Source organism: Bos grunniens, chromosome 18 (assembly GCF_055505025.1).
Source record: "Bos grunniens cultivar Pamir isolate PY7600 chromosome 18, Bosgru_T2T1.0, whole genome shotgun sequence".
NCBI classification, from domain to species: domain Eukaryota; kingdom Metazoa; phylum Chordata; class Mammalia; order Artiodactyla; family Bovidae; genus Bos; species Bos grunniens.
This window is the reverse complement of record NC_141182.1, coordinates 24999723-25023971: the sequence shown is the minus strand read 5'-3', so window position 1 is coordinate 25023971 and position 24249 is coordinate 24999723. Positions and strand designations below refer to the sequence as shown.

Below are 24249 nucleotides of genomic sequence, written 5' to 3'. Positions count from 1 at the left end.
TGAGGCTGGCTCTCACATTCAAATAAAAATGTGAAAAGCTAACTGTCACCCTGCTGTAGGGAATGTTATATCTAAACAAAAGCAACTCCCAAAGGCTTCATTTCCTTGCTCATTTTGGCTCAATTTTTAATCATATCAGGTCGACTTTAACCAACTCCTGGATGCCTATACAAGTCTGTCATTTTCTGGCCCAAGCACTAGTGAGGACAATTCCTCCCACACAAATAAAAATTTCAACAAAACTGCAAAAGGGGGAGAAAAAAACAGTGAAATTAAAAGAATGTGAAAAAAAATACAAATCAAAGAAATTTATTGGTGTTGACAAAAATACATAATACAAAAAATGAAACAAAACAAACACAACAGAAACAAAACCAGAAACACCCCCCAACCCTGGAGGGCCCTGAAGTACTGACAGCAAGCAGCCCCGTGAGCCCCTCAGAACATCACACTTAATTCATGAGGACCTCCATCTGCACCAGCCTCGCGTTGGTATCCCCAGATGTCCTGTAGGGTATCATCCCAGCAAAGGTGATCAGGGCTCGGGCTTGGCTGCGGAGTTGCTGAGAGAAAGGGGAAGAAGAGAAGGAACCCAGTTAAGTTTTGGGTCAGGGCACTGTCCTGGGAACCAGCACTCCATCCTTCCATTTTCTCCCCTCGGTGGTGTAATGACAGATTCCCAGTGGGTGGATGACCGTCCTGCCCTCCACTGTCACGTTCCTCCAGTGTGGTGCAGAGTTAGCAAAGGTGGGCCGCCAGGCCCCCAGTTCCAAAGCCCTTTTACTTAGCAGAAGATGGATGGGTCTGCCAGGCAAGCCGCCCCATTTGAGCAGCTGCTGACCTGGCTCTGTGCTTCAGACTGCCTGCTCCACTTTTCCGAACCTCTCCCTCCCCTGACTGGTGAAGACCCGAGTTTCTAGGAGCCCATGAAGCGCCTGCACTGCCCATTCCAGGTCCTTCCTCTCCTGCGTCATCCCCTTTCCTCCCTTTCACCCGTTCAATCTCTCTCTCTAAGGGAAGTGAGTAGCCCTCTTTTCTCAGGCAACAGTATTTATGAGATTCCTGGATTGCTCCAGGAGGGAAAAAAATTTTAACTCAGGTGTTTCCAATATTAGAAATAACAACCTTTACTCTGATTTCCAAGTGATAAATTACTGAATAAAGAAAAATGAAATCTCAGAGAACAGCTTCAGGTTGCCCATATCGAGCTGTACTGGATGCTTAGAGAAGAAAGGAAACCACGGCTAAGATAGAAAGGGTGGCGGGGGTGGGGGTGGGTTTTCTGGACTAGTAACGAGACTTAAAAGGAAAATTCAAGGGTCACTTACTAGGCCTCTTAAGGACCATTCAAGAAGCAAGCTGAAAGGCAGGTGCCTTTTCCCTGATATGTGAAGTAAACTGGCAAGTCTAGGTGGAGGTTCTGACAATGACAGGACCTGTGGGGGTCATAGCTGAGAGAGGCCACAGACATGCTTGGAGGCAACAGATGGATTTTCAAGGCTCTGGTTTCTTGACTGCCAAAAGCAGGTATGGTTATTACACACCATACTGAGAGCCTCATTAAATGTTAAGTGGAAATGTTAAGGGAAAGGTAATTCTAAAATACCACCAGTTTTAATATTTTAATGGGTCAAACACGTTTTCCTTTTTGTCAAATCAACTGTACAGCATATGCTGTTTGGGTCCAGGGGTTCTATCTGCCTGGACTCTGTGTGACCCAGGTAATGCTGGAGGCCCACAGGCAGTCGAAGGGGCACTGGCCCCGGTGTCAGATAGACCTGGCTTCCAGACACAGCAACTGTTGACCAAAAGTACGGTTTTCATGGAAGTGCTGAACCGAGACTCATAAAATGACCGTATATTTTAAAGTGGGCAGGAATTCTTATGGAATCAATATAAACTAGTATTTTGATTGATTTTTTTAAGACCTGATATTCACTGACTTGGAACATCATTATTTTTTAGCTTGAGAAGAGGAGCAACCCTAGTAACGTTCAATTTCTTCTGGAAGCGCTCAACATAAGCTTTACCCAGATGCCAGGTAGTAAAGAAACAAGCACTTTAGGTCATGAGCAATGGTCTCATGAGGAGCAACTGAAGGCAAACCAGAAAGGTGGTTCTCAGCGATGGCTGTGGCCAATGCTGGGATCTTACAGAGTCACGGTCCTCGATGACTCGCTGAGGCCTGGTTGCTGAGGATGGACTTGTCCCCTTGAGCCTCTTAAACTGTGTGAACAAGATGTTCATGGTGGCGAGAAGCACTTCTGAGAGGTTGTGCCTGATCTGCAGAGAGAGACATAAGGAAGTAAGAAGAAAGAACCCAGCCCTGGGGCCAAAGACAGGCTGGGGTAGTGGGGGCCGGTGCTCCAGCAAGGCTGGGTCACGCCATATCTCCACAGTTGCCAGCTGGTGTATTACACAGCCACCAAAAAGGAGCCGAAGGCACTGGAATGTCAAGCGTGAAAGCAAAGCCCAGGCAACACTATTCAGAAGGTCAGATTGGTCATTCTTCTTCCCTCTGCTCCCTTCTTTATGCGGGGAAGTGAGCAGAGAGCATGCCAACTAGGTCTGGCCAGCAGAGGGATTAGCAGAAGTCCGCATCTGAACATCAGGAGGTAGGGACGCACACGCTGGCTCTTCAGTCCCCATCACTGCCCACCGTCTCAGACCCACCACAGTCTCCCTGGGACTTGCACAGCTTGAGCAGAGTCCTTGGGAGTGTCTACGAGGACAGGCCCTGGTACCCCACTTCAGTTTATAAAACAATGGATGATGTAACCAGGGGTCGGCAAGAAACAACAAAAGGAGGAACAGCTAGGGGCAGAATTGTAGTAGGTGTGAAGGGAAGGTTGGCAAGAGGCAAGACCTCTTAACTGTCTATACCATAGGAGGGAGCCACCCCATATGTGGAAGCTGGCCTTCTTCCTCTAGAACAGACACATGCTTCCATAAAAGGAATGTGCTCATTGAGTAATGGTTTTAAATCAGAACACTGTTAGGAACACCCTGGGACCAGGCAGCTGGTTCTAGAGAAGAATCTTACTCTAGCCACACACAGGAATAACCAGGGGAGTTCTGGGCTGCAGGCTCAGATCAGAGAAACCAGAATTTCTGGGCCTCGGCATGAGGATTTTTTTTAAAGGTCTCTGAGCAATTCCAGTGTGCAGCCCAGCTGAGTAGCCTTGAGCTAGGCAGTGGCAACATGCTAGAAACCCTGCAGAGAGAGGAGCTCTTGGGTTCCTGGGCTGATAACTGAGACCATGGTCACTGCACCTGCTTCTTGAGACAAAACTTCTCTGCTTCTTCAGAAAAGGGAAATAAGGAAATGAATCACAATGTATGTTTCATGCACCCGAAGGAACTACTTAATATAAGATCAGAGTTAAGCACTGACACACCCTCTAGAACAAGTAGATAATAAACACTCAAGCCAGATTTCATAGAATCAGTAAGAAACCTGTTTCTCCCAAGGATATGTCTGATCACTAGAGTCAGAGTATTTTCTGAGTCAGGAATTCAGACAATAATCTGATGGGTATATGTGTACTCACAGGAAAACCAGTCCCGGATTCCTGAAACTGGACTTGTCTTAGAAAATTCAGTCTGGATGGTGACTGTACTAGGACTCTTAAGAGTTATTGGCTACATTAAAACAAAAGCTTTCAGTAAAGTGCGGAAAAAAGAATTTCGTAATTCAGGAAGAGAAGGACTCACCTCATCACTGAAATTTCTGAAGGCAGCCACTCTCTCTTCCACACTTTCCTGATTCAGGGGCACCAGCTTCAAGCGATCAATTATCTGTTTAACACAAAAGCCATCAGCCCCATATGATACAATCATCACAGTCATTCCATCTCTTCAAACACATGTCAGCATCTAACATGTTCATAGGTGGCTTCTTAGTAGGAAATTCTACTCCCCTTGTTCAAAGGCTTTGATTCCAACTTGCTGACTGACTCAATTCCTATCCTCGTTTTCCGAGGCAGTTTTTACAATTCAGAGACTTCAAATTATTTTGAGAAATCCCTCTGTTTTTAGATTAAAGAAGAAAGGAAAAGAAAAAAGGGAAAAAAAAAGAACAACATAGAAATCCCTTTTAAATTGCCAGGATCTTACTTGTCCTTTTTCACTTAACAGGCATACTGGTGACATTTCCTTTGTTTTAAATGAATCCCACAAAATGTTTTGATTTTTCAAGGGCATACATTAAGCAGGACTTCAAACACCCCTCCTGAAACTTACATCAAAGGCTCTGTCAATATGCCCACTGTGATACTCGTCAAAAAAGGTGATCAAGTCCAACAGAAGATAGAATGTGGAGTCCACAAATTTATTTGCACTGATTCCCTGAGCCCTATACCTGAAGGAGAAAAAAGAGGGAAGGGAGGCAGAGGTATATTAGGAATGTCTGTGCAATCTGTAATTTGAGGACAACATCTAAAAAATGTCAAAACCTCTCAGGCTCTCTACATGAGGTGAACTAAGGAGTGGAAAATAGTGTCTCTTTTATAATGGCCGAGCATATGACGGTGGATTTGACAGAGATCCACCTATAAACGTTCTGTATGAAGTCCAGTTCTCCAGCTTTGGCTGCCATCTCAGCAAGCACCCTGACCCAGTTCTCAGGCAGATCTGGAGAGGGCACAAAAAGTAATGACTGCTGCCCAGCCAGGGAGTCACACTGGTTGGAGTACACCTCCACTCATGGGGAGAGGGGCGATTCTGAATCACTGGCCACTACACCTCGAAGAATCCCCCATCCACCCATTAATCTATCACTAGCTTTGTTACCAAATCCCTTTGAGATGGCTGCTAATGGCGCAGAGATGAGTATAATGCCTAGAATTAAACTGCAGGATTAGAATGCTGAGATATTCTTACATCCCCTTCTTTCTGGCAAAAATGTTTACCAAGTGACAGCTGGTTATGATGGTTATTAAGAACTCTCAAAACTGTCAGTGCCGGTGGGACAGTGGAGACCCTCTTAGGGACTGTGTGACGTCACAGTGAAGCTAAGACACACCTGGGTGGGGGCTGAGAGCCTGGGGCCCCGGGAGCTTCTTCGGCCTTACCGTTCTGCGATGGAGAGGGCCATGTTCTTTAGCCGCTCCTTGTTGGACTGTGGTGCGCTGATCTGGGGCACAATGGGGCTAAGCAGTTTGTTCATCAGCTCCAGCACCTTGTCAGCATTCTGTTTAGTTTTTTTTTAATTAAAGAAGGAATTCATTAAAAATAATCAATAAGAAGAAAAAAACTAAATTACCAAGACAAAGAGGGAACTTTTTGTTCTGCATCTTGACCTGGGTGATGATGACACAGACATATACCTGTGGAAAATCCATTACGCTGTTATGTATACTAAGTATCTACACCTTTTCTATTTTTTCACTAGACCTCAGTCTCAATAGAGGACTTTGCTGACGGCTCAGCGGTAAAGAATCTGCCTGCAATGCAAGAGACCTGGGTTCTATCTCTGGGTGGGGAGATCCCCTGGAGAAGGAAATGGCAAGCCACTCCAGTATTCTGGCCTAGAGAACTTCATGGACAGAGGAGCCTAGTGGGCTACAGTCCATGGGGTCACAGAGTTGGATACAACTGAGCAACTAACACTTTCCCTTTACTTTCAGTCTCAATATTTTTAAATTAAAAAAAATGAAATATAATCCTATTTTGCCCACTTCAGAGAATGCAATCTTCTCCAGGCTACAGTTACTAGTATTCCCCAAATGTTCTAATGCAGAACTCCTAACTCCAGGGCTCTCAGCACGCCTTGGCTGTGGTTTTGTTCCCAAACATCCATCCGTCCCCAGTGGGTCTGCGGCTGCTTGGCGGATGAGCACCAGGCACTTTCACCAGCAGCTTTACTGTCCAAGCATGATGGAGGTTCATTCTGCTGCCAAGTGAGACTACAGCTCAATGCCCGCAGGACAGCCTTTCAATATATTGTGCTCTCGTCTGGCCAGAAACACCTTATGGGCAGAAATAATTCTGTAAAATGGGAATTTCACCCTGACCGGATCATTAACTGCCTAAGCATTAGGAGACAATGCCTCAGCAGACAGAGGGGTACAATAACAGCACCGTGGAAATGGTTCTGCATTTAATGCAGCAAGGCTGACAGATCTATTAGGTGCAGAGGCAAGAAAAGGACACATTTACCTTGGCAAGGTCGTAAAGCTTTGCTGCTTCTTCAAACAGTCCTTTATTTTCTGCCACGGAAGCAACTTTGTTGATAATAGGCTTTGTGTCACTGGTAAACTTATCTATGACTCCAGGCTGACAAGACAAATTATGGAAGGGAGGAAGAGAGGAACAGAGGGACAAAGCTGTCATTTTAAACACAGAGAAGCAATCGGGAATCTGAAAACTAACTGAAAATGCTTGCTCTGGGCAATGCATACATTTTCACCAGCCAGACTCTGGCTTTCCTGAAGATATAAGGGCCTATTAAACATATGAAAAGGACCAAGATGAGTACCCATGAAGAGGCAGACTCACAGGCAGCCCAGAGGAGTCAGCAGTAAGACTCCATGCTTTCTCATTTTGCAAAATGACCTAGCGAGTATGTGAAATCATCAATGATTTTAATTTTGCAAATGACCCTAGTGGGAGCAAAAAAATCAGGAGGCTCAGAGAAAATATCTGAAACATTTTGGATCTGCTTTATAAGACAGACAGCAAAAGAAACCCACTCTTGAAAAAAATACACGGCAAGTGGTGCCAGGATACTAAAAACAACAACAAAAAAATCTGCATCATCACTCAACAGCAACCAAATGGTCAAGAGAGTATGAAACAGGCCTTAGGTAACACAAAGAGAGAGGACAGACTCCATGACGTCTGATTGGCTGCCTGGTTCTTCATTAGCCCTGGACCGAGTCAGGGGACCGACCTTCTCTGCCACCCTGGCAGCACAGGAGGTCAGTGAAGAGCATGGGCTCTGGGGTCAAGAAGGACTGGGTTCCAATTCCAGCTCATTTTCTTACTAGCTGTGTGACCTTGAAGACAAAAATTAACCTCTCTTGTCTCCACTTCCTCCCTTGAAAAACAGATAATAGTTCCGACTCTGTGGGGTTCTTGTGACCATTAGGTGAGAACATATTCATCGAGCATTCAGCACAGGGCCTGGCAGTTGTCACTGCTCCATAAGCATGGCCATCATCACATCATCACCAGTAGAGCCACTGGTCTTCCTGAGCTGGATGGTGTAAGCAGCGTGAGCTCATTTCAAGATTTTTGGGTCTAAACCACCCATTTTTGTAAGCAGGGAAGTGAGTCCCTGAGAGAGGCACAAGGAGCCCCGAGGCGGGTCAGGAGGAGCCTCCATGCCAGGGCCCCTGCCCGTCCACACGGCCCCGAGAGGGGTCCCGAGTGGGGTCAGGAGGGGCCTCCCCGCCAGGGCCCCTGTCCGTCCACACAGCCCAGTAGCCATGATGGGTCTCAGGGAATTGCGGAGGCTCATGGGAGCAGCTGCATCTGTGGGGTCAGTGCAGAGTTCTGAACCCTTGAAAACTACCTTTGGAGAGAGGTCAAGTGCATCTCTAATTTCCCATCTGAGGAGAGTAGCGTAGTGATCAATTTCTTTCTTGCATATTTTCTGAGCCAAGAATGGCAGAAATGTAGCCTTCTCAGATGAAAAAATGGCAGGTGTAAACAGATGAGTATTCTGAACATAATTTAAAAAGCTATCTCACCACAGATTTACATATTTCAAGGAGAAATGTAAATGTGTCTAACATCAAGGTCATCACTTGGGACCTGTAATTTTTATTCTTTGTTTTTTAACACTAAGCAACTTCATTCAGATCTGCATCTTTAGTACCTTGCATCCTAAAACCTAACTGTAATTTTTTGGACAACTGTAAATCTCCACCTGCAAACTAACACATCTCCAGGGGTGTCTTTAACCCACCTTTCTGCTTCCATCATTCTCCAGTTTCCCAAGAATCATATCGAACTGCAGAGACAAAAAATGTTTACCCAGTTTACTGGATGAGGATATACACATAATACACAATTCTTTGGAGATGAGAGAGGACTAGGGGAGGTGGAAGAAGTCTCGAGGACACTGAGACTGAATCAACATTTTCAGAAACCAAAGAATACTCTAAAGCTCCCTGCCTCCCCCCAACCCACACTGAGGTGATCAGCATGAGAACCGATATACTGGAAAGGTTAGGAGATATACCTCTCGACTTTCTATCACCAGCTCGCTCACACAGCGCAGAAACATGTTTTCTCCTTGACTATCCTTCTCATCCCTAGGAGGAGACAAAAACTGGTTTCTGAAGGTGCGACTTTAAGGTCTCTAATCATCATTCTCATAACGGCAGAAACCAAAATCAGCTGAAGTAAATGGTCAAAAGCCAGTCTCACCTGAGAAAGTAAAAGTACTGGAGGGCCTCTCTCGGGTCAGTGGACTCAAACTTCCGGGTGTAGAGCATGAGCAGCCGCACAAAGTTCAGCCTCCGCATGCAGGGAGGGTCGCCGGGCTCATGGCTGACTGCACGGGGCGGCGAGGACAGAACTGGTCACAACCACACAACCAGGAACTACGGGAACCAAGCCCAAAGACCCAGTGGCACCTACTCCCGCAGCACAGCCAACGTCTGGCAGTGCGAGCTCAGCCCAGTGCCTTCACCACCGCTCTGGAGTTCGGCCCAAGCACAGAGCAGAGACAATGGCATTTTGTAGTGAATCATAGTATGCTGGTCTCTGAATGAAAAGGTGGGAACAACCGACCATTACGAAATGTGCTGCGCTATGAGGAAACTGCAGCCCTCGGACACGTCTCCTCTCCCTCCTGACTACCGCTCCCTGCCAGCAGGCATACCTGATGGCTGGTGGGCCTTCCAGTGTCTCCAACTAGAGCCCCAGTGGGAACCAGTCTCACTGGGTTTATATATTGAACTCCCCAGGGAATGTGAATGGAGGAGGGAGAGGCAAGACCCCTCACACTGATCATCCCAGAGGCCCAACTGTCTACAACACTCTAACAACGACTGGCTGTTTGCTGTATCCCTGTCGGTTGCAGTTCTGCGTTCACTGTCACCTGACGGGGGATGTGTCATGTTGTGGAGGTGTGAGGGCCAGCAAGTACTCACGGAGCTGAGCACTCTGTCCTGAGGATTTTAAAAGCAGCTTCAGCTCAAAGAGCACCAGCGCCACGTGGACAGCGTGGCAGCGCAGCCGCTCCATGCGGAAGAGAAAGGCAATGGCGGCTTCAAACTGCGCCGTCAGGAACAGCACTTGGAAGTAGAGGAAGGGCTGCTGGTTCACCGTGAAGTGGGACTCGCCTGAGGGAGAGGAGGGAGAGCTGACTCAGAAGGAGTGAGTCGGAGGAGCAGCCGACCGGCAGCCCCGGTGCTCAGAGGGCGGGATGAAAGCACCAGCCTGAGCCGGAATGGACTTGGGCTCTGGACACAGCGGACGCCACTCCAGCTTTGCCCTGCTTCCCCAGCCTCCTGACCTCCCAACACAACTGGAGAGTGGGGGGCCCATGTTGTAAAACCTGGACTACTTGCATTAGGTGGGAAAGAAACAGAGAGTAGGACCTTAAAACAGAATGCAAAAGGATCTGTTTATATACTGTGTCCTGATGAGTCACTCAATAAGGAGAGGAATGATTTCCAAGCTGCAGTTTCCTCAGATTCACGGCATTTAGCGTTGCTGACCACCAGTGGGAACTTTCTATCAGTGCTCAGATGCAGTCACTTTGAGGTCCCTGAGGCAGCCGCAGCCAGGTCCTCCTATGTCTCTTCCTGAGCCAGTGTCCACCAGAGCCGTTCAAAGAACTGTCAGTGACTATGTCAGCCACGTCCACTACCTAAGGCCATGGGTGCGGCCTCTACTCGAATCTGAAATAATTGTTTTGTTGTGCTGTGTTTTGAAGGATCATGGGGTTTTGAAGGAGACACAGAGTTCAGAGATGAAGGATTTTCTCAGAAAGAAGCTAACCAGTAACCTTAGGTGGATGAGACAGACAGAAGGCATTTATGCTCAGGGGATCTTACCATAGTCTTCCAACAGCTGTTTCTGGAACTGAGAGAGAGTGAGCCTGTCCTGTGGGGAGCTGGTGCCATCGTCATCGAAACACACCTGGTTCAACTAAACCCCCAAAAGAAACACAGGCATTGGTACCAACGGCACCCCACTCCAGTACTCTCGCCTGGGAAATCCCATGGATGGAGGAGCCTGGTAGGCTACAGTCCACTGGGTCGCAAAGAGTCGGATAGGACTGAGTGACTTCACTTTCACTTTCACCTTGAGCCAGGAGCGAACTCAGAGCTGTTTGAGCTCAAGGCTCAAGGCTATGCGAGTGGCTGTTACTGGTTGGGAATAGTGCACAATAAAAACTGGGCCAGGAGACAGAAAAACCACTAGTGCAGTCAGCTTCCTGGCATCACACATTAACAGGACAATCTGTGTGCAGAGCGTAAGCAGGGGGAAGGGGCAAACGCCCTGCTGGGCAAGGGGGGCACGCCTGCCTTCAGCCACAGGTAGTCCTCGGTTTTGTCGGCCACCTCGCTCTGGTTGTCCGTGACGTCGCATCTGCCGATGATACAGTACACGGCCCGTTTGTAGGGGTCCGTGTTGTTCCTGAGGGCCCTGCGGTAATGCAGTCGGAGCTTGTTCTCCGTAGCTGGGGACAATCTGAAGACACAAGGGAACAGACACAGGCTGAAGATCCTCAAAGGCACCTGAAAGCACCAGTTCAACCACACAACAACAAGGTTATGAAGCCTTCCTCCATGGAGGGGAACAGGCACTGTCCCACCCAAATCCCCGGGGACCATCACTTTAACCTGACTTGCAGCTCCCAGGACTTGCGTCTCTGCCTGCTGGCTTCCTCCAGTGGTGGCCTTCAGGACAGAAGGCCTGTGGAACTGACCCCCCAGCCTCCCACCCTCAGTAGCCTCCAAACAGTGATGAACAAGACTGAGTCAGTCCTTTAACTGCCTCAGCTCCCTCTGGCCTCTCCACTCCCTTAACCCTGTGACATCACCTCCCAAATAAACTTCCTGCACTCAAATCCTTGCCTCGGGGTCTCCTGGTAAACCTAGGACATGGTCCCTACTTTACACTCTGATATAAGCAAGACAGGACTTATGTTTACCACACTCTCTGGAGATGGACACTGCTAAAAAAGTAATCCTGGTTTTCCACACGTGTAACTGGGGTAACTACCACTATTTCTTCTATATACATGCACATATATTTAAACTAGGTCTGAATGTGAATTTAAGTCCAACTACATTAACAAAAACCAAAGAAAAACTAATGCTTTGCAGTTCCTTAATGTAAGAGGAAAAAACAAAAACAAAAAACACCTTAGTGAAGTAATTCAATGGTTATATCTCAAGTGTGCTAATGTCTAATTCTGGCCTTCGAGCTACGAGGTGCATGACAACATATTTTCATCCGGATCAACCAGAAAACCACCAACAGTGAACAAGTGAAGTGTAATACAATAGTTTCATTTTATAAAGCATTTCTGATGTGCCTAGGACTTTATAAGTCTACAGAATGGGGCTCTTGAATTCTTCATGCTTTCCAAAGTTCATTTTTCTCCCAAGCAGAAACTTATTTGGAGCCATGCGCAAGGAAGACAGAGCAACGCCAGAGCGGACCACCCTGTTGATCCCATGTGGCTTCTTCTGGACCCGGCACCTCATTCACCGTACCTTCTGTCCTTGCTGTTCATGTACTCCTGGAACCAAGTTTTGAACTCTCCCAGTTGGTGCTGGGCTCGGTTGACCACCTGTGAAGCGGCAAGCAGGTCTCCGCAGCGCATGCAGTAATAAATTAACGCCCACACAGGATGGCCTTCCACCTCTCCATCCTAAAAAGGAAAGGTGCTCAAGTAGACAGGCAAACAAAAGCTAACTGATGGCTTTCGATGTGCTGGTCCTCAGCTAAGCCTCTTCTTGTATTAAGTCATTCAATCTCACAACTCCACTAGGTAGGGACCCTGAATGGCTTCCTCCTCTCTGTTTTACAAACCAGGAAACTGAGGCATGGGGCTGTTAAATAGTTTTTCTATGGCAAGCTAGTAAGTGCCAGTCTAGCCTAGAGCCTTTCCTGTACAGCACCATGTGTTCCACATGAATCAAAGCCAGATGGGGGGTTCTCCATGGAACCCCAGGATTCACAGCGAAGGGGTGACATGTTCTGTGATGATTTACAGACATGCACTCTTGCCACCCCAACAAGTAAGGGCTAAAGCCATTCACTTACCAATAGGAGACTATCGTCATATTAAGAGTTTCACTGTGCTTAGCACTGGGGATGTAGAAAGCAGGTCTGATCCTACCCTCTGAGCAAGAGCATCTCTCCTGAAAGTGGCTGTGTCCCCAGACTGTGCAGCAGCCCTGTGGTTATTCCTCCCTCTTCTCCTCCCCGACTCCTCCAGAAATGTGGACCTCAGACTTCTCTTCTTGGCCCCTCCACCCTCCCCTCAGCAGGACTCCTTCTAAGACTCAGACCTGATTGTGTCACTTCCTCACTTAAACCCCTATGAGCTGTTTGTACCTTAAGTTCTTAGCCTGGCGCTCCCCAAGCTGGCCCCGCCCTGACACACACCCAGTGGGCCAAGTGCTCCATCCTGCCTCGATCTGTTTGTTCTCGCTGCTCCCTCCCCTCGAAAACCCTATCCGAGACTGCTGGCTGGCGAGCCCCCACTCTTCAAGCACTAGTGTGAGCCTCACTTCCCGCAGGAAGCCAGCCTCCTGTGTATTCCACCACCCTCGGTACAAAGATCTGGTTCAGCACTCTGCACACAGCAGGTATCTGAACTGAGCTGAGAAGAAAGGTACTTTCTAGGAACCATATCTAACTCTGTTCTGTCAGCTATTTGAGCCAACAATCTCAGAAGTCATCCCTGACTCTGTGGCTCACACCCATAGCCAAATTCTTCCACAGTCCTACTGGGTCCACTTTCAAAACATGTCCAGAAAACAATGACATCAACCCCCTGCACCCTCCTCCACCGTCATCCCCCAGACTCCGGAGCCACCAGCCTTTCCAGGTCTCCTAGTTTCTCTTCCTGCCCCCTCGGGTCTCTTCTTCATATAGCAGTTTCCACACACAGCCTCATTTCAGCTGAAAATGCCTATCTGAGAGGCTGATCTGGAGGAGTAACTGATCACATAAAGGTGCTAGTACCTGAAGGCCAGGCAAGGGAGCTGGAAGTTTAATGTTCAGGAAACTTCGAACCAACTGGTAAGTCCCCGGCACTCCGCCCAGCTGGGCCTGATGCAAGTTTCCAAAGACAGTCACAAGGGTGTAATTCTTATAACTGGAAAAAATTTGAAGGCACAAAAAAGGGAGGGGGGTTTGAAAACACATATTACACGTATCTGTGTCCATACCCACAACATTAGACTGTGAACTCCACATGACAGGGCCTGGACTTCAACTGAACACAGAAGAGGAAACAGAAGTGCATGCTTAATGACACAAGCTACATTATTGATTTGGTGGGTGGTGGATCTCCGTGAAGACTTATCACTGTGGATGCTCAAAAGAATTCCTGGAGCCACATAATTGTGGATTTCAAATGCAGAAAGGGCTGCTGTGCAGAAAAATAAGTGCTCTGGCTCACAGCCTAATGCTCTAATGGGATCTTCTCAAACTTTTTATTTTGAAAAATTTTAAACCTACAAAAAACTAAAGAACAGTTCAACGAGTGCTCATACGCCCTTTACTTACATTCATCAGTTGTTAATTACATGCATGCTCTTCTCTCTCTCACACATACATTTTATCTGAACCATGTGAAAATGTTATAGAAATACAGAAATCAGGGGCCACTTCATCTGTAAATATTTTGCCATGTACCTCCTAATTAGGACATTCTCCTACCTAACTTCAATATTATCATGATATCAAGAAATTTAACATTAATGTACTGTTACTGTCTAAAATATAACACATATTCACATTTCTTAATGTCACTTATAGTTTTTTTTTTAAATCCAGGAGCCAATCCAGGGAATGCATAAAATTAAGTTGTCATGCCACTTTCATTTCCCTTAATCAAGGATAATTCTACTTTTTTTTCATGACACTGACCTTTTGAGAAGAATCTAGGCTAGCTACCTGGTGTAATGTCCCACAAGCTGAATAGTTTCTCATGACTTGGTCCAGGTTCAGCTTTTTTGCTGATGCTGGTACTGCCACAGTGAGGCAGGTAACACCATTTTGCTCCATTCTTGGTAACATTTAATTTGATCACTTGGTTAAAGGTATGGTCTGCCATACTTCACTGCTGAAGCACCTTCTTTCCCCTCTGAAATTAGTAAGTACTCTGTGGGGTACCACTTGGAGGTCATGTGAATATTCTGTTCACCAACAATCTTTCACCCCATAGTTTCCACTGATGGTCTTTGCTGAGCCCACTGTCACACTGGTGTCTGCAAACGATTTTCTATCACTCCCTCTTTATTTGCTAGCACGCTTAAAATCCTTTATAACGTTTTACATTGTTTTCGTATTAGGATTAAATGGTTCGAGTTACAGATACTCAAAAATGGGGTTAATATAATGAAAAACTTTCAGGTGCTTTATATGCACTAAAATGTTCAACATCAGATTAAGTATAATAGCAGACTGAGACACACACACACACACACTTCTCAGAGAAAAATGACTAAATGTCAATTACAGAAAACAGACTCATCAGAAATTGAGGTAGTTTTAAAAAACGATACTGACAAAAAATTTTACAAGCAAACTATATAAAACCATATATTGTACACATTGGGATTATAAGCTGTGTAAAAGATAAATATCAAACAAAATATTCATAAGTCCCAAAAAGGCGGTGGGGGGTGGGTGTGGAGGTGGCGGTAAGGAAATACAAGGTACCAGGAGCGCCTGCATGTGAGAGGGGGGACTGCTCCTTTTTTCAGGTCCTCTTTTTGGCATCTTTCAAAATTTCTATAATAATCATGTAGTATTTTTATGATGAAAAATAAACATAATTTGATTTAACAAATATGAGTTCTCTATCATGGGAGTATTTAAAAGCAGAGGTTGGAAAAGAGATTAGAGAAGAGCCCTGTAGCAACTGGGACAAACAATGCCCACTATGTCTCTTCCAACTTGAATGAAGACAACCTACATGCTGGAAACGGCCTAGATTCCTTGAGAAACAGCCTAAATTCCTTGAGAGCTAAGAAATGCTACCTTGCTTCAAATTTGAAATACTCAAAAAATAATTTGGGACCAGGCCTGCTTTGCCATCTGGTGTATTACATCACTTGAAATACTGTATGTTGGGATTCCCCTGGTGGTCCAGTGGTTAAGACTTCGCCTTCCAATGAAAGGGGTGCAGGATCAATCCCTGGGCAGCTAAGACCCCACATGCTTCGAGGCCAAAAAACCAAAACATAAAACAGAAGCAATGCTGTAACAAATTCAATAAAGATGTTTAAAATGGTCCACATCAAAAAAATCTTAAAAAAAAAAAAAGAAAAGAAATACTGTATGTTATCCTCTCAGTGGATTAGTACCAGCAAAAATATTTTTTTAAGTGAGTACAGTTATCTGAAATAATCCCTTTATCAAAAGGGACAACAAATCCTTAAAAAAGATGCCAAGAGAGAGATGCTGTTAGAAAAAGAAAATAAGCATACAACAGTTGTACACAGGGAACTCCCGAATAGCTCCAAGTGCTGCTAAAGGAATTAACGGAACAAGATCATTCTAAAAAAACTAAATGAAAAGAATAGTAGAAGAATTGGGATGGCTTACATATATAAAATCCCAAACTGCAACCTGGTACCTCTGGTGAAGTAAAGCACCAACAGTGAGAATTAGGCTTACTGAAGAAAAAGCAGTCATATACTTAATCCTTAAAACAAAAACAAACAAAAAAAAAACCTAATATTTTTTATACACTGTGAGAAATTTTTTGACTCATATTTTGCTAACTTGTAGCAAATAAATACCACTATATATATTAGTTTTTTCACGGCTGCAGACTTAACAAAACTTACATTATAAAAATTGAGTGAAAGCCTGATATAATACTTTATGAACTCTTTGCGCCTGTGCCAGAAAAAATGAAAGACCATTTGGAGTTTCAGATTTTTCTTAACAAAAGAATGGAGGCTAGTGAGTTTAATGTATCTGACGGTGTTTATCTTGTGTAGCTATTAAATAATTAATTTAGTATTTGGTATAAAAATCTGTTCTCTCTCTGCCATACCAAGTCTTGAATTACTCTGACTTCCTAATGGAGTATTATTTTGTTGACAGAGGGTGACCACACAACAAGGCCACTGGCAGCTGCATGGGTGCAGAGGCAAAAAGCTGCTATTGAGCAAGTGTATTCAGCTTGGCTTTCTCTTCTCCAGCCAACAGAGAGAGGCCCAGCTCCCTGTCTCTGAGATAAAGAGGGTCTACTGCATACTCATGACAATACCTGCTGGTCAATTCAGAGCTAGGAGTGTCCACAGGGCATGGATGAATGGCACGGGCCCTACCAACTAGGGGGACAACAGTCAAGGCACAAGGGCACAGCCGCAAACCCCTCTGTGACCAACTCCAATTAGTGAGGAGGTGGCAAAAACCTAGGCATAAATCAGAGGCATTAGCAGCTGGGAAGGATCTGAACTCACAGGATTAACCAAACAGAGCCGGAAGGAAAACAAAGGCTCAAGGGGCTTTCCTAAGGTTTGGAGGTGGTAAAATGCTGGGCGGGAAAAATAAAATGTTGAGAGAAAACCAAGAGCCTGAGGAGTAATGGCTGAACCCCGCGAGGGCCCAGGATCCTGACCCAAGGCATTGTGCCCTAATAACCCTGTGTCTGTACTGAGGGACGCAGGGTGGAGAAAGACAGAGAGAAAAGCCTAACAGGGCTCAGGGCTCCCACTCACGTGGTTTTACATCTGTGCAGAGACAGTTCCCATAGAGAAGTGCTCCTAAAAACAGCACAACATCTCTCAGACTTGCTCAACCTTGTTTAAATCACACCAGCTCCAGAGCACTTAGCTAGAGGACCACTTCAAATGGGAACGGCTGCCTTCAGGGGATTTTAAAGGCGGCCTCTGTGCTGCCGCTGCCTCACCTCTGTTCCAGGTACCCCAAGGCCTGCCTGACAAACTCCATGCGCACTTCCACGCTGTTGCGGCTCTTCAGGGCGTCAGTCGCTGGCACCAGCAACACATCTGTCATTTGTTTCACCATGGCCCACATGTCGGAGATGTTCTGCACAGAAACGACACTGCATGTGACAACGCTGTGGGGCTGGGCAAGCAGCCTGGTTCTTCGCGGTGCTCTGACATGGAGGGGGCTGAGGTTAACGTCCTGTCTGCAGCCCTCAGGCTCAAGCCCAGCAAAGAAGATGGGCCTTGGCCTGGCCAGTGGCCAGGCTCTCATCTTCCCGTAAGCAGCCCCCGTCCTGAGTGGGTTTTCAGATCAATTACTATTCCAGGTCTGACATAACCACCTACATAATTGAGACCACATATAACAAGAACACTAAATCTCAGTGGGTTATCCCTTAAGAGAGAGTGAACACATTTATAATCGTCCAGAGCTCTAGGATCTTAAACTCAAATAGCTGCATGTCAGTCCTTACAAGGTCATTCGAGTTTTTTAAGACTTAAAATAAGAGTTTAACCTGAATAATACAGGTTTTGTCCTCCCGGAGGCTCTCCAGGGGGTCCCTGCTCTTACCCTGTTTTGTCAGCAGCATGGCCTCTCATTTTCCTGCCTACTCACTCCCCTCAAAAGGCACCTCCAGTGCAGCCTTCTAGAAGAGGCACGGGTGTGCTTGCCTGTGTGTAACCACCGTACAGATGGACTCTTACATCCCAGAACGCTCCTGGTTGTAAACTTTGCCTTAAAAGTGTGCTCCCTGAACCCTTTGCAATGTTAGAAAGTTAAGAATCTCTGGAAGGCAGTAACAGTTGGAGAAAAAGCAGGTATACACTTTTTCCAAAGAAAAAGAGAAAATCCCATTTTCATTGTTTCTTGGAAATGTTAAAAAACTGTAGAAAATCCATCTAAATGTGACTCTTTCTAGGTGGTGAGAGAGTAGATAAATTCTTAATTTCTTCTTTAGATTGGTTTTATAATCTTACACTTTATTATTGGGAAAAAAAAAAAAGTTGGCTGCCCTGTGAAGGAAAAATGTGTTTAAGTGCTTGCTTCCGTTACAGACTTCCTTCCTTTTCTCATTCTTCCTGGCCACCTACCAATCTATCCATCCCCTTTTTTGATTTTTATTTTTTCCCTGCAGTGAGAGAAACTGGGCCAAGAATAAGAATTGAGGGGCAGGAATGAAGAGGGGGGAGTCAGAGAGAAACAAAACCAGCAGCATATGAAAAATTCTTGTAAAGACCCCACCTGAGTCAAGTTCAAGGGGCTCACAGTACAAAAATCACATCACCTTTACACTTCACATCTCATGAAAGAGCCCTGTCTGTCTTAGCACGGAAACTGACAGGGTGGAGCTGGAGCCTGACAGGACTTCAAAGCAAACACAGCCTGGCTGGGCCTTTTGAAGATGCATTAAAGATACATAAATTTATATATATACGCCATAAAAAAAAACCACCTCAAAATTACTTAAAATAAAACTCTGAAGAACAGTTAACTTCATCTTCCAAGGCATAGACTTTCTCTCTAGCACACTTCTGCCAAATCAGCAAGCTGCTAATCCCATCAGACACCCGACCCCACGTGTCTCCCTGGCCGGCTATAGGTGCTACCTTATCATCCAGCTCTGTGACGGAAGCACAGAGGTCCAGGAGGTTAGGCTGCAGGTGTCCATTTACGATCTTCTCGTTATAGATATAAATCTGAAAGAAAGAGCAGAGTAAATGGCACAAATTCCATTTTCACCTCTCCTGTTCAGAACTCCTTGAAGGAGTTCTGAAACCAACTTCTGCCCAGTGGTCAGAAGCTTTGGCCAACCTTTCCTTCCTCACGGTGGCTGAACTATCCACACTGCCTGGAGGGCAAGGCCTCTGGCTAGCTGCTCAGTCCTGTGTCCGAGTCTTGCGCAACAGCATGAACACACACCAGAGCTAACTGCTCCCCCAGCCCTCCTAACCTGGGGAGCGGGAGCAGGGTGGCCCTGGGGGAGGAGCACCACGTGCAGTTCTGTGCTGCTCTGCCCCAGCAGACCCTCGGGCCCAGAGAGCAAGGACCAAAGTGGAAGACGGGACAGCGGAAGGTCTCTAGCTGCTGTTTCCTAGGAATCTGAGCAGAGTCTGGTCACCTTTCTGACAACAGGACAGAATGGCCCCAGCCCAGGCTGCAGCCCTCCACATGTGTTAGAAGAGCACTTCTGCCCATTTGCAGTACCCATTTCTCTCATCGAGAATCTAGGCTCCTTAGTAAAATTTTCTCAAGAAAAAGGAACTATGTGATGTTTAAGGAATGGAAAAGCCAATATTACTCTGGACTTTGTTTCTAAAGAACCAACACAGTAATGGTGAAAACTAGTAAGTTCTACTCTTTGCATTCTGAAATCCTGCTCTGCTGAGGACTGAACTAGGTAGTGATTTTAGACAAAACAGGACCCTGTCGAACCCTGCCCTCTGCTCTCAATGGGGGAGAGCAGCACGTAGCCTCTGGAGCATTATAAAGACAAGGTGGTGTTTATTCACTCGACGAGCATTTCTGAGGGGCCTTCCCTTGGGTACTGTGTTCAGCATGGGATATAAAGGTTCTCTCTCCACTGCGGGGACTGCCATGTAAACAGACATGACATTACGGAGTCCTGAGTGCTAGAAAACCTTAGTCTTATAAAGCTTAGTCTTCACAGACACAGAAGACCCATGGTTTCTCTCCTCAGAAGCCTGTAATTTCATTAGGCCTGAATTCTGGAGATGTCTATGACAATGATAGTCAGTCATATAATCAAAGTGAAATTTTAAAAAATGTAGATGGAGTGTGGGAGATCTAAAAATTGGAGAATAAATATTAGTAAAACATGAGGGAGTTGGAAGAAGGTGGACTTGTGTGTGCAAAGCTGACACAACTTGCACAGTGCTTTGAGGGAAGAATATGTTGGTGCCACTGTGGCCCTCAGCATTACCCACTTCCTTTCTTCCACCGAGTCTCAGGTCGGGTGGGTGGAGGGCCACAGTGGCACCAACATATTCTCCCCTCATAGCACTGTGGAAGTTGGTCACAAATGAACAGATGTTCCTTGATGACTTCTGGTGCAGGACAATTAAAGGGGGTGGAAGCCCACCACCTGCAATTCAAGAAACAAGACTGTTTCTTTTTTTTTTTTTTTTTAAGACTGTTTCTCCTTCATGATACTTTGTGCGGGAAATCAGCAAACCAGAATAAAGTACACAAGGCTGGTACAGCTTCACTCAAAAGGTCAATTCCAGGTATGTACTGTCTTGAGGGCAGTTTCGTGTAGTTTTTACACCCTGTGCTTTAACAAAGTGTCTCAATCTATATTTATACTATCGCATGGTCATGATACACAACCAGAATCACAACACCCCAAATACTACGAGCTTCTCCAGGACAGTAATATCCAGTAATGGTGGGTACCATTATGCTTACCCAGGCAGAAAAATATTTAGGAAATTTCTTTCTACAACAAGGGAGGGAGCAGGGTTTCTGATAATACCATTTGCCAACCAGGTGATCAGTTAATATAGAACTCCATTTACTCAGCAGTGCAATTACTCAGAGCTTTACTGTACATGGACTGTTGCCAAATGCAAAATGAGATGGCTTGGTCAGTGTGTAAGGCAGATTTCAATTTCCCTAAATCAAACCTGAGTCATTCTATTACCCAATTTCATAGACTTCTCCAGGGACCTAGATAGTAAAATATTAACAAGTCCTCTGAATGAAAACCCAACTTGCTTTTAGGGTCTGACTTTCACATGAAGTCTGTGTTCTCTTTTACTCTCCAGAGGGCTCACGGAAGATTTTCCTGGATTTGACCTTCCTTGAGAACATGCTTACCTGCCGGGCGTAGGCCATTTCGATGCTGTCTAGAGAGCTTCGACCAGGGGGTCCTGCATCACTGATGTAACTTGGCTGCAGAGAAATACACATTCAGAATTGGTTCAGAACAGCATTCAATCATGCAAAGGAAAAAAAAACCATAAACATCTGTTTGTCTTTAACGGAGCTGTGAGGAGTCTGTTTCCTAGTCAGACTTCCTGAAAACAGTGATTTTGGGGGTTTCAATAGAAGGAGACTCTCTTATCATGAACACATAAGGGAGCAGGCACAGGACCCAATGAACTCAATAACAGGAGGCTGACAAAGCTGCACAGACATCTCAATAACTGTTTCTGTCTTTGAAACATTTGGTTTCAATCCCAAGCTCCCACTTCACCTCATCTTTCTCGTCCATGTCTTTATACCAGTGAGGCTGCGGTGTATGTGGGTCTCCTGTTTCCATCAATCATATTAAACAGCTGAGGAAATGGAGATTATAGGGTCACAATACTGAGGTTCAGACATTTCCTATCTAGAGTCCACACTAAGGCAACAGCTACTGATGAACTTTCTGTATCTGAAGATACAAAGTCAGTCTAAGTTGAGTCATTTATTTATCTATTCATTCATTCAGTAAACATCTGTTAAGTGTCTGCCTGCCACATGCACAGCATGAACGCACCCATCCCCACAGGGATGACAGGAAGACAGCCCACAGAGGCTGCCCACAAAGAGCTTCTGATGGGGAAAGTCAGACACCAACACATGGGAAGGTTTATTAGTCTTTTTAGAGAAAGATTAAAGTTAATCTTTAGCTAAGTTTATTCCCTACTGTAAACAAAAATGGATCAAAAATAGATATGCTCCAATTAGGTACATCAGGCATATTCTTAAACTTCCAAATTAGTTTGTACTGTACTGCAGCAGAGATCAAATTCTTCTCTCATTAAAAAAAAAAAAAAAAAAAAAATCAATGCTCTATTCTCTAAAATCTAAAACAAAGCAGTTTTAAAGTAGGCTTTGTGGGAGCAGATGGAAGATAGCAGCAAAACCTCCCAGCACCACCTAGGCTGGCAGAAGGTTACCAGTGTGAGCATACGCTGGGGTAGGACAGGGAGGAAGGAGGGCCAGGAGGCAGAAAGGCGGGATGTAAAGCTTCAGCTTCTGGAATGGACACCTGGGTTCCAGGAGGACCACTCCACTCCCTGGTTTTGGGGTCCAGGGCCAAGCACATTCCTTTGGAGCCTCAGTTTCTCATCTGAGAAACCAATGAAGGGGCTGTCCTAGACAGTCTCGAGAAGTCCTCCCAGCTCAGATTTTCTGCAGTCACTAGGATTAAAGGAGCTATAAATGGCTTACTATTCAAAATATTGAATTTGTTCTCACTACAGTACAGCAAAAACCAGTATATTGGAAATTTAAGAATATAACTAACACCTAGCAGAACACACCTAATTTTGATCCATATTTATTTACAGTAGGGACGAAACTTAGCTAAAGGTTAACTTTGCTCTTTCTAAAAAAAGACTAAGAAACTCTTGCATATGTTGGCCTCGAATTCTCCCTATCAGATGGTAAGCTGAGTAAATGCTGCCACTTGGCTGACTCAATGAACATTTCACATCCCTACCTCTTACCTCTAGTCGCTGCCACTTCCCCCTCTGGCATATGGCATTTTAGATATAACATATCTAATTGTGTGTTGGTAAATGTTTAACAACTGGCTTGGGGAAGGGGACTTAATTTGTAGCATTTGCTGGTTTCTTTAGTGTAGATACTCCCATGCTGGCAGAATTCAATCTATTCCAAGTGATATCAACTAGATAGTAAATTTTCTGAAAATCTGACAATAGGTCCTCATGAGCTAAACCCTACACACTACCCTTTCCAGCCTCCACTGCAGCTGGGAGTGGCCATGCACCACCCTGGTTCTGGCCAGTGAAGTGGAAGCACAGCCTGGCAGTACATTCAGGCAAAGTGTAGCTTCTGCTTTTCCTGACAGAGGGGAAAAAGAGCCTGGCATGGCCTTTAGCATTCTAATCTGAACGCAAACAGCATGCCTAAAGCAGCGGCAATCATCTTGTGAGCCTGAAGGAGCTGTGCTAAAAAATGTTGGTGTACAGAGACAAAGACGTGTCTCTGATGGCACCACAGAGCAAGTGAATTAAGGCCCACTCTTTCCACACCTGCAGACTTGTTAGGTGAGAAAAATAAATTCTTCTTCAAGCTACATTAACTCAAGTTTTCAGTTATTCACAGCAGAATGCATTCCTATCTGAAATGACTGAAAACCATCAGGTTACAGTGACAACAGCCACACTTTCTGAGCAACTCCTATACACCAAGCAGTCTTAATTTTCGTGTATTAACTCCACAACCCTATGAAAGACATACTTTTACGATGTCAGTTTTACAGAGAAAGATACCTAAGAGCACAGAAAGCAACTTGCCCGAGGACATGCCAGTAAGAAGTAGCAAAGCCATGGTGTGCATCCACAGTCTGGGGCCACGCTGCCTGCCAGGGTAGTCCGGGGCAACTGTCCAAGGATGGCCACTGAAGAACACGTCAGCAGTGGTTTAGAAAGCCTGGCCCCACTGCTCACTAGCTACGTGATCTTGACTGAGTACACTGATTCTTTGGGGCCTGGGCTTCTTTAGCTGTAGCAATGATACAGGGGAAGCAATGATATTTACGTTATAGATGAAAAGATTAAATGGGAAGAAAACATTACCTACTTCACAAGGAGTAAGTAGGAACAAGTAGAAAGAACTCACTGTCCAACATCTGACCAGTAAACGCTAACGGCTATCACATTAAATAAAAAGTAAACCACAAGGAACCTGGGAATAAACCCAACACTGAACAACGGATAGATATGGACACTACAGAAACATAACCTACAATATTGTACTTTCTGCTGGCTGGAAATTCTCATCTCATTTTTCTACAATGAGCATGTGTTCCTTGTATGAACAGAACTCCCACTAGCTCATTTTCTACTTCTGAGTGTTGCCAGCAACACTGTGACAAAGACTGTTCTATAACACAGTCATCTTTCTGGAACAGAACTAACTCTCTGAAAGCTGATGATCCCCAAGTCTTTGAAAGAACAGAGCACTAAGGTTGTTAATTCCAGTGACCTAACTGGGGGGAATAAACAGGGATGAAAGGGAGAAACGGCACTAAATACTTCTGCAAGGACACAACTGTTTCAGCTAAATATACATAAACAGCCTTGAGAAATATTTTCCGGTACTACTAGAAACCTAATTCTAAAAATTATCCACTTAAAAAGTAGTTGGTTTTCAGTCCGC

General features: G+C 45.3%; 1 protein-coding gene across 1 annotated transcript in view; it reads right to left on the bottom strand.

Moving 5' to 3' along the window:
- Window positions 1-293: 293 nt before the first annotated feature.
- NUP93 (nucleoporin 93) overlaps window positions 294-24249 on the bottom strand; it is a 103034-nt gene continuing 79078 nt past the window's right edge. The window contains exons 6-22 of the mRNA XM_086350749.1: window positions 20953-21027; window positions 18723-18812; window positions 17075-17214; window positions 13165-13297; window positions 11685-11842; window positions 10488-10653; window positions 10014-10107; window positions 9105-9296; window positions 8377-8503; window positions 8189-8261; window positions 7913-7957; window positions 6160-6276; window positions 5073-5191; window positions 4243-4360; window positions 3715-3798; window positions 2155-2283; window positions 294-563 (exon numbers count right to left, since the gene is read on the bottom strand). Of these exons, the coding sequence (XP_086206875.1) occupies window positions 453-563; window positions 2155-2283; window positions 3715-3798; window positions 4243-4360; window positions 5073-5191; window positions 6160-6276; window positions 7913-7957; window positions 8189-8261; window positions 8377-8503; window positions 9105-9296; window positions 10014-10107; window positions 10488-10653; window positions 11685-11842; window positions 13165-13297; window positions 17075-17214; window positions 18723-18812; window positions 20953-21027 (1971 nt within the window). The 3' untranslated portion in view covers window positions 294-452. The remainder of the gene's footprint in view (window positions 564-2154; window positions 2284-3714; window positions 3799-4242; window positions 4361-5072; window positions 5192-6159; window positions 6277-7912; window positions 7958-8188; window positions 8262-8376; window positions 8504-9104; window positions 9297-10013; window positions 10108-10487; window positions 10654-11684; window positions 11843-13164; window positions 13298-17074; window positions 17215-18722; window positions 18813-20952; window positions 21028-24249) is intronic.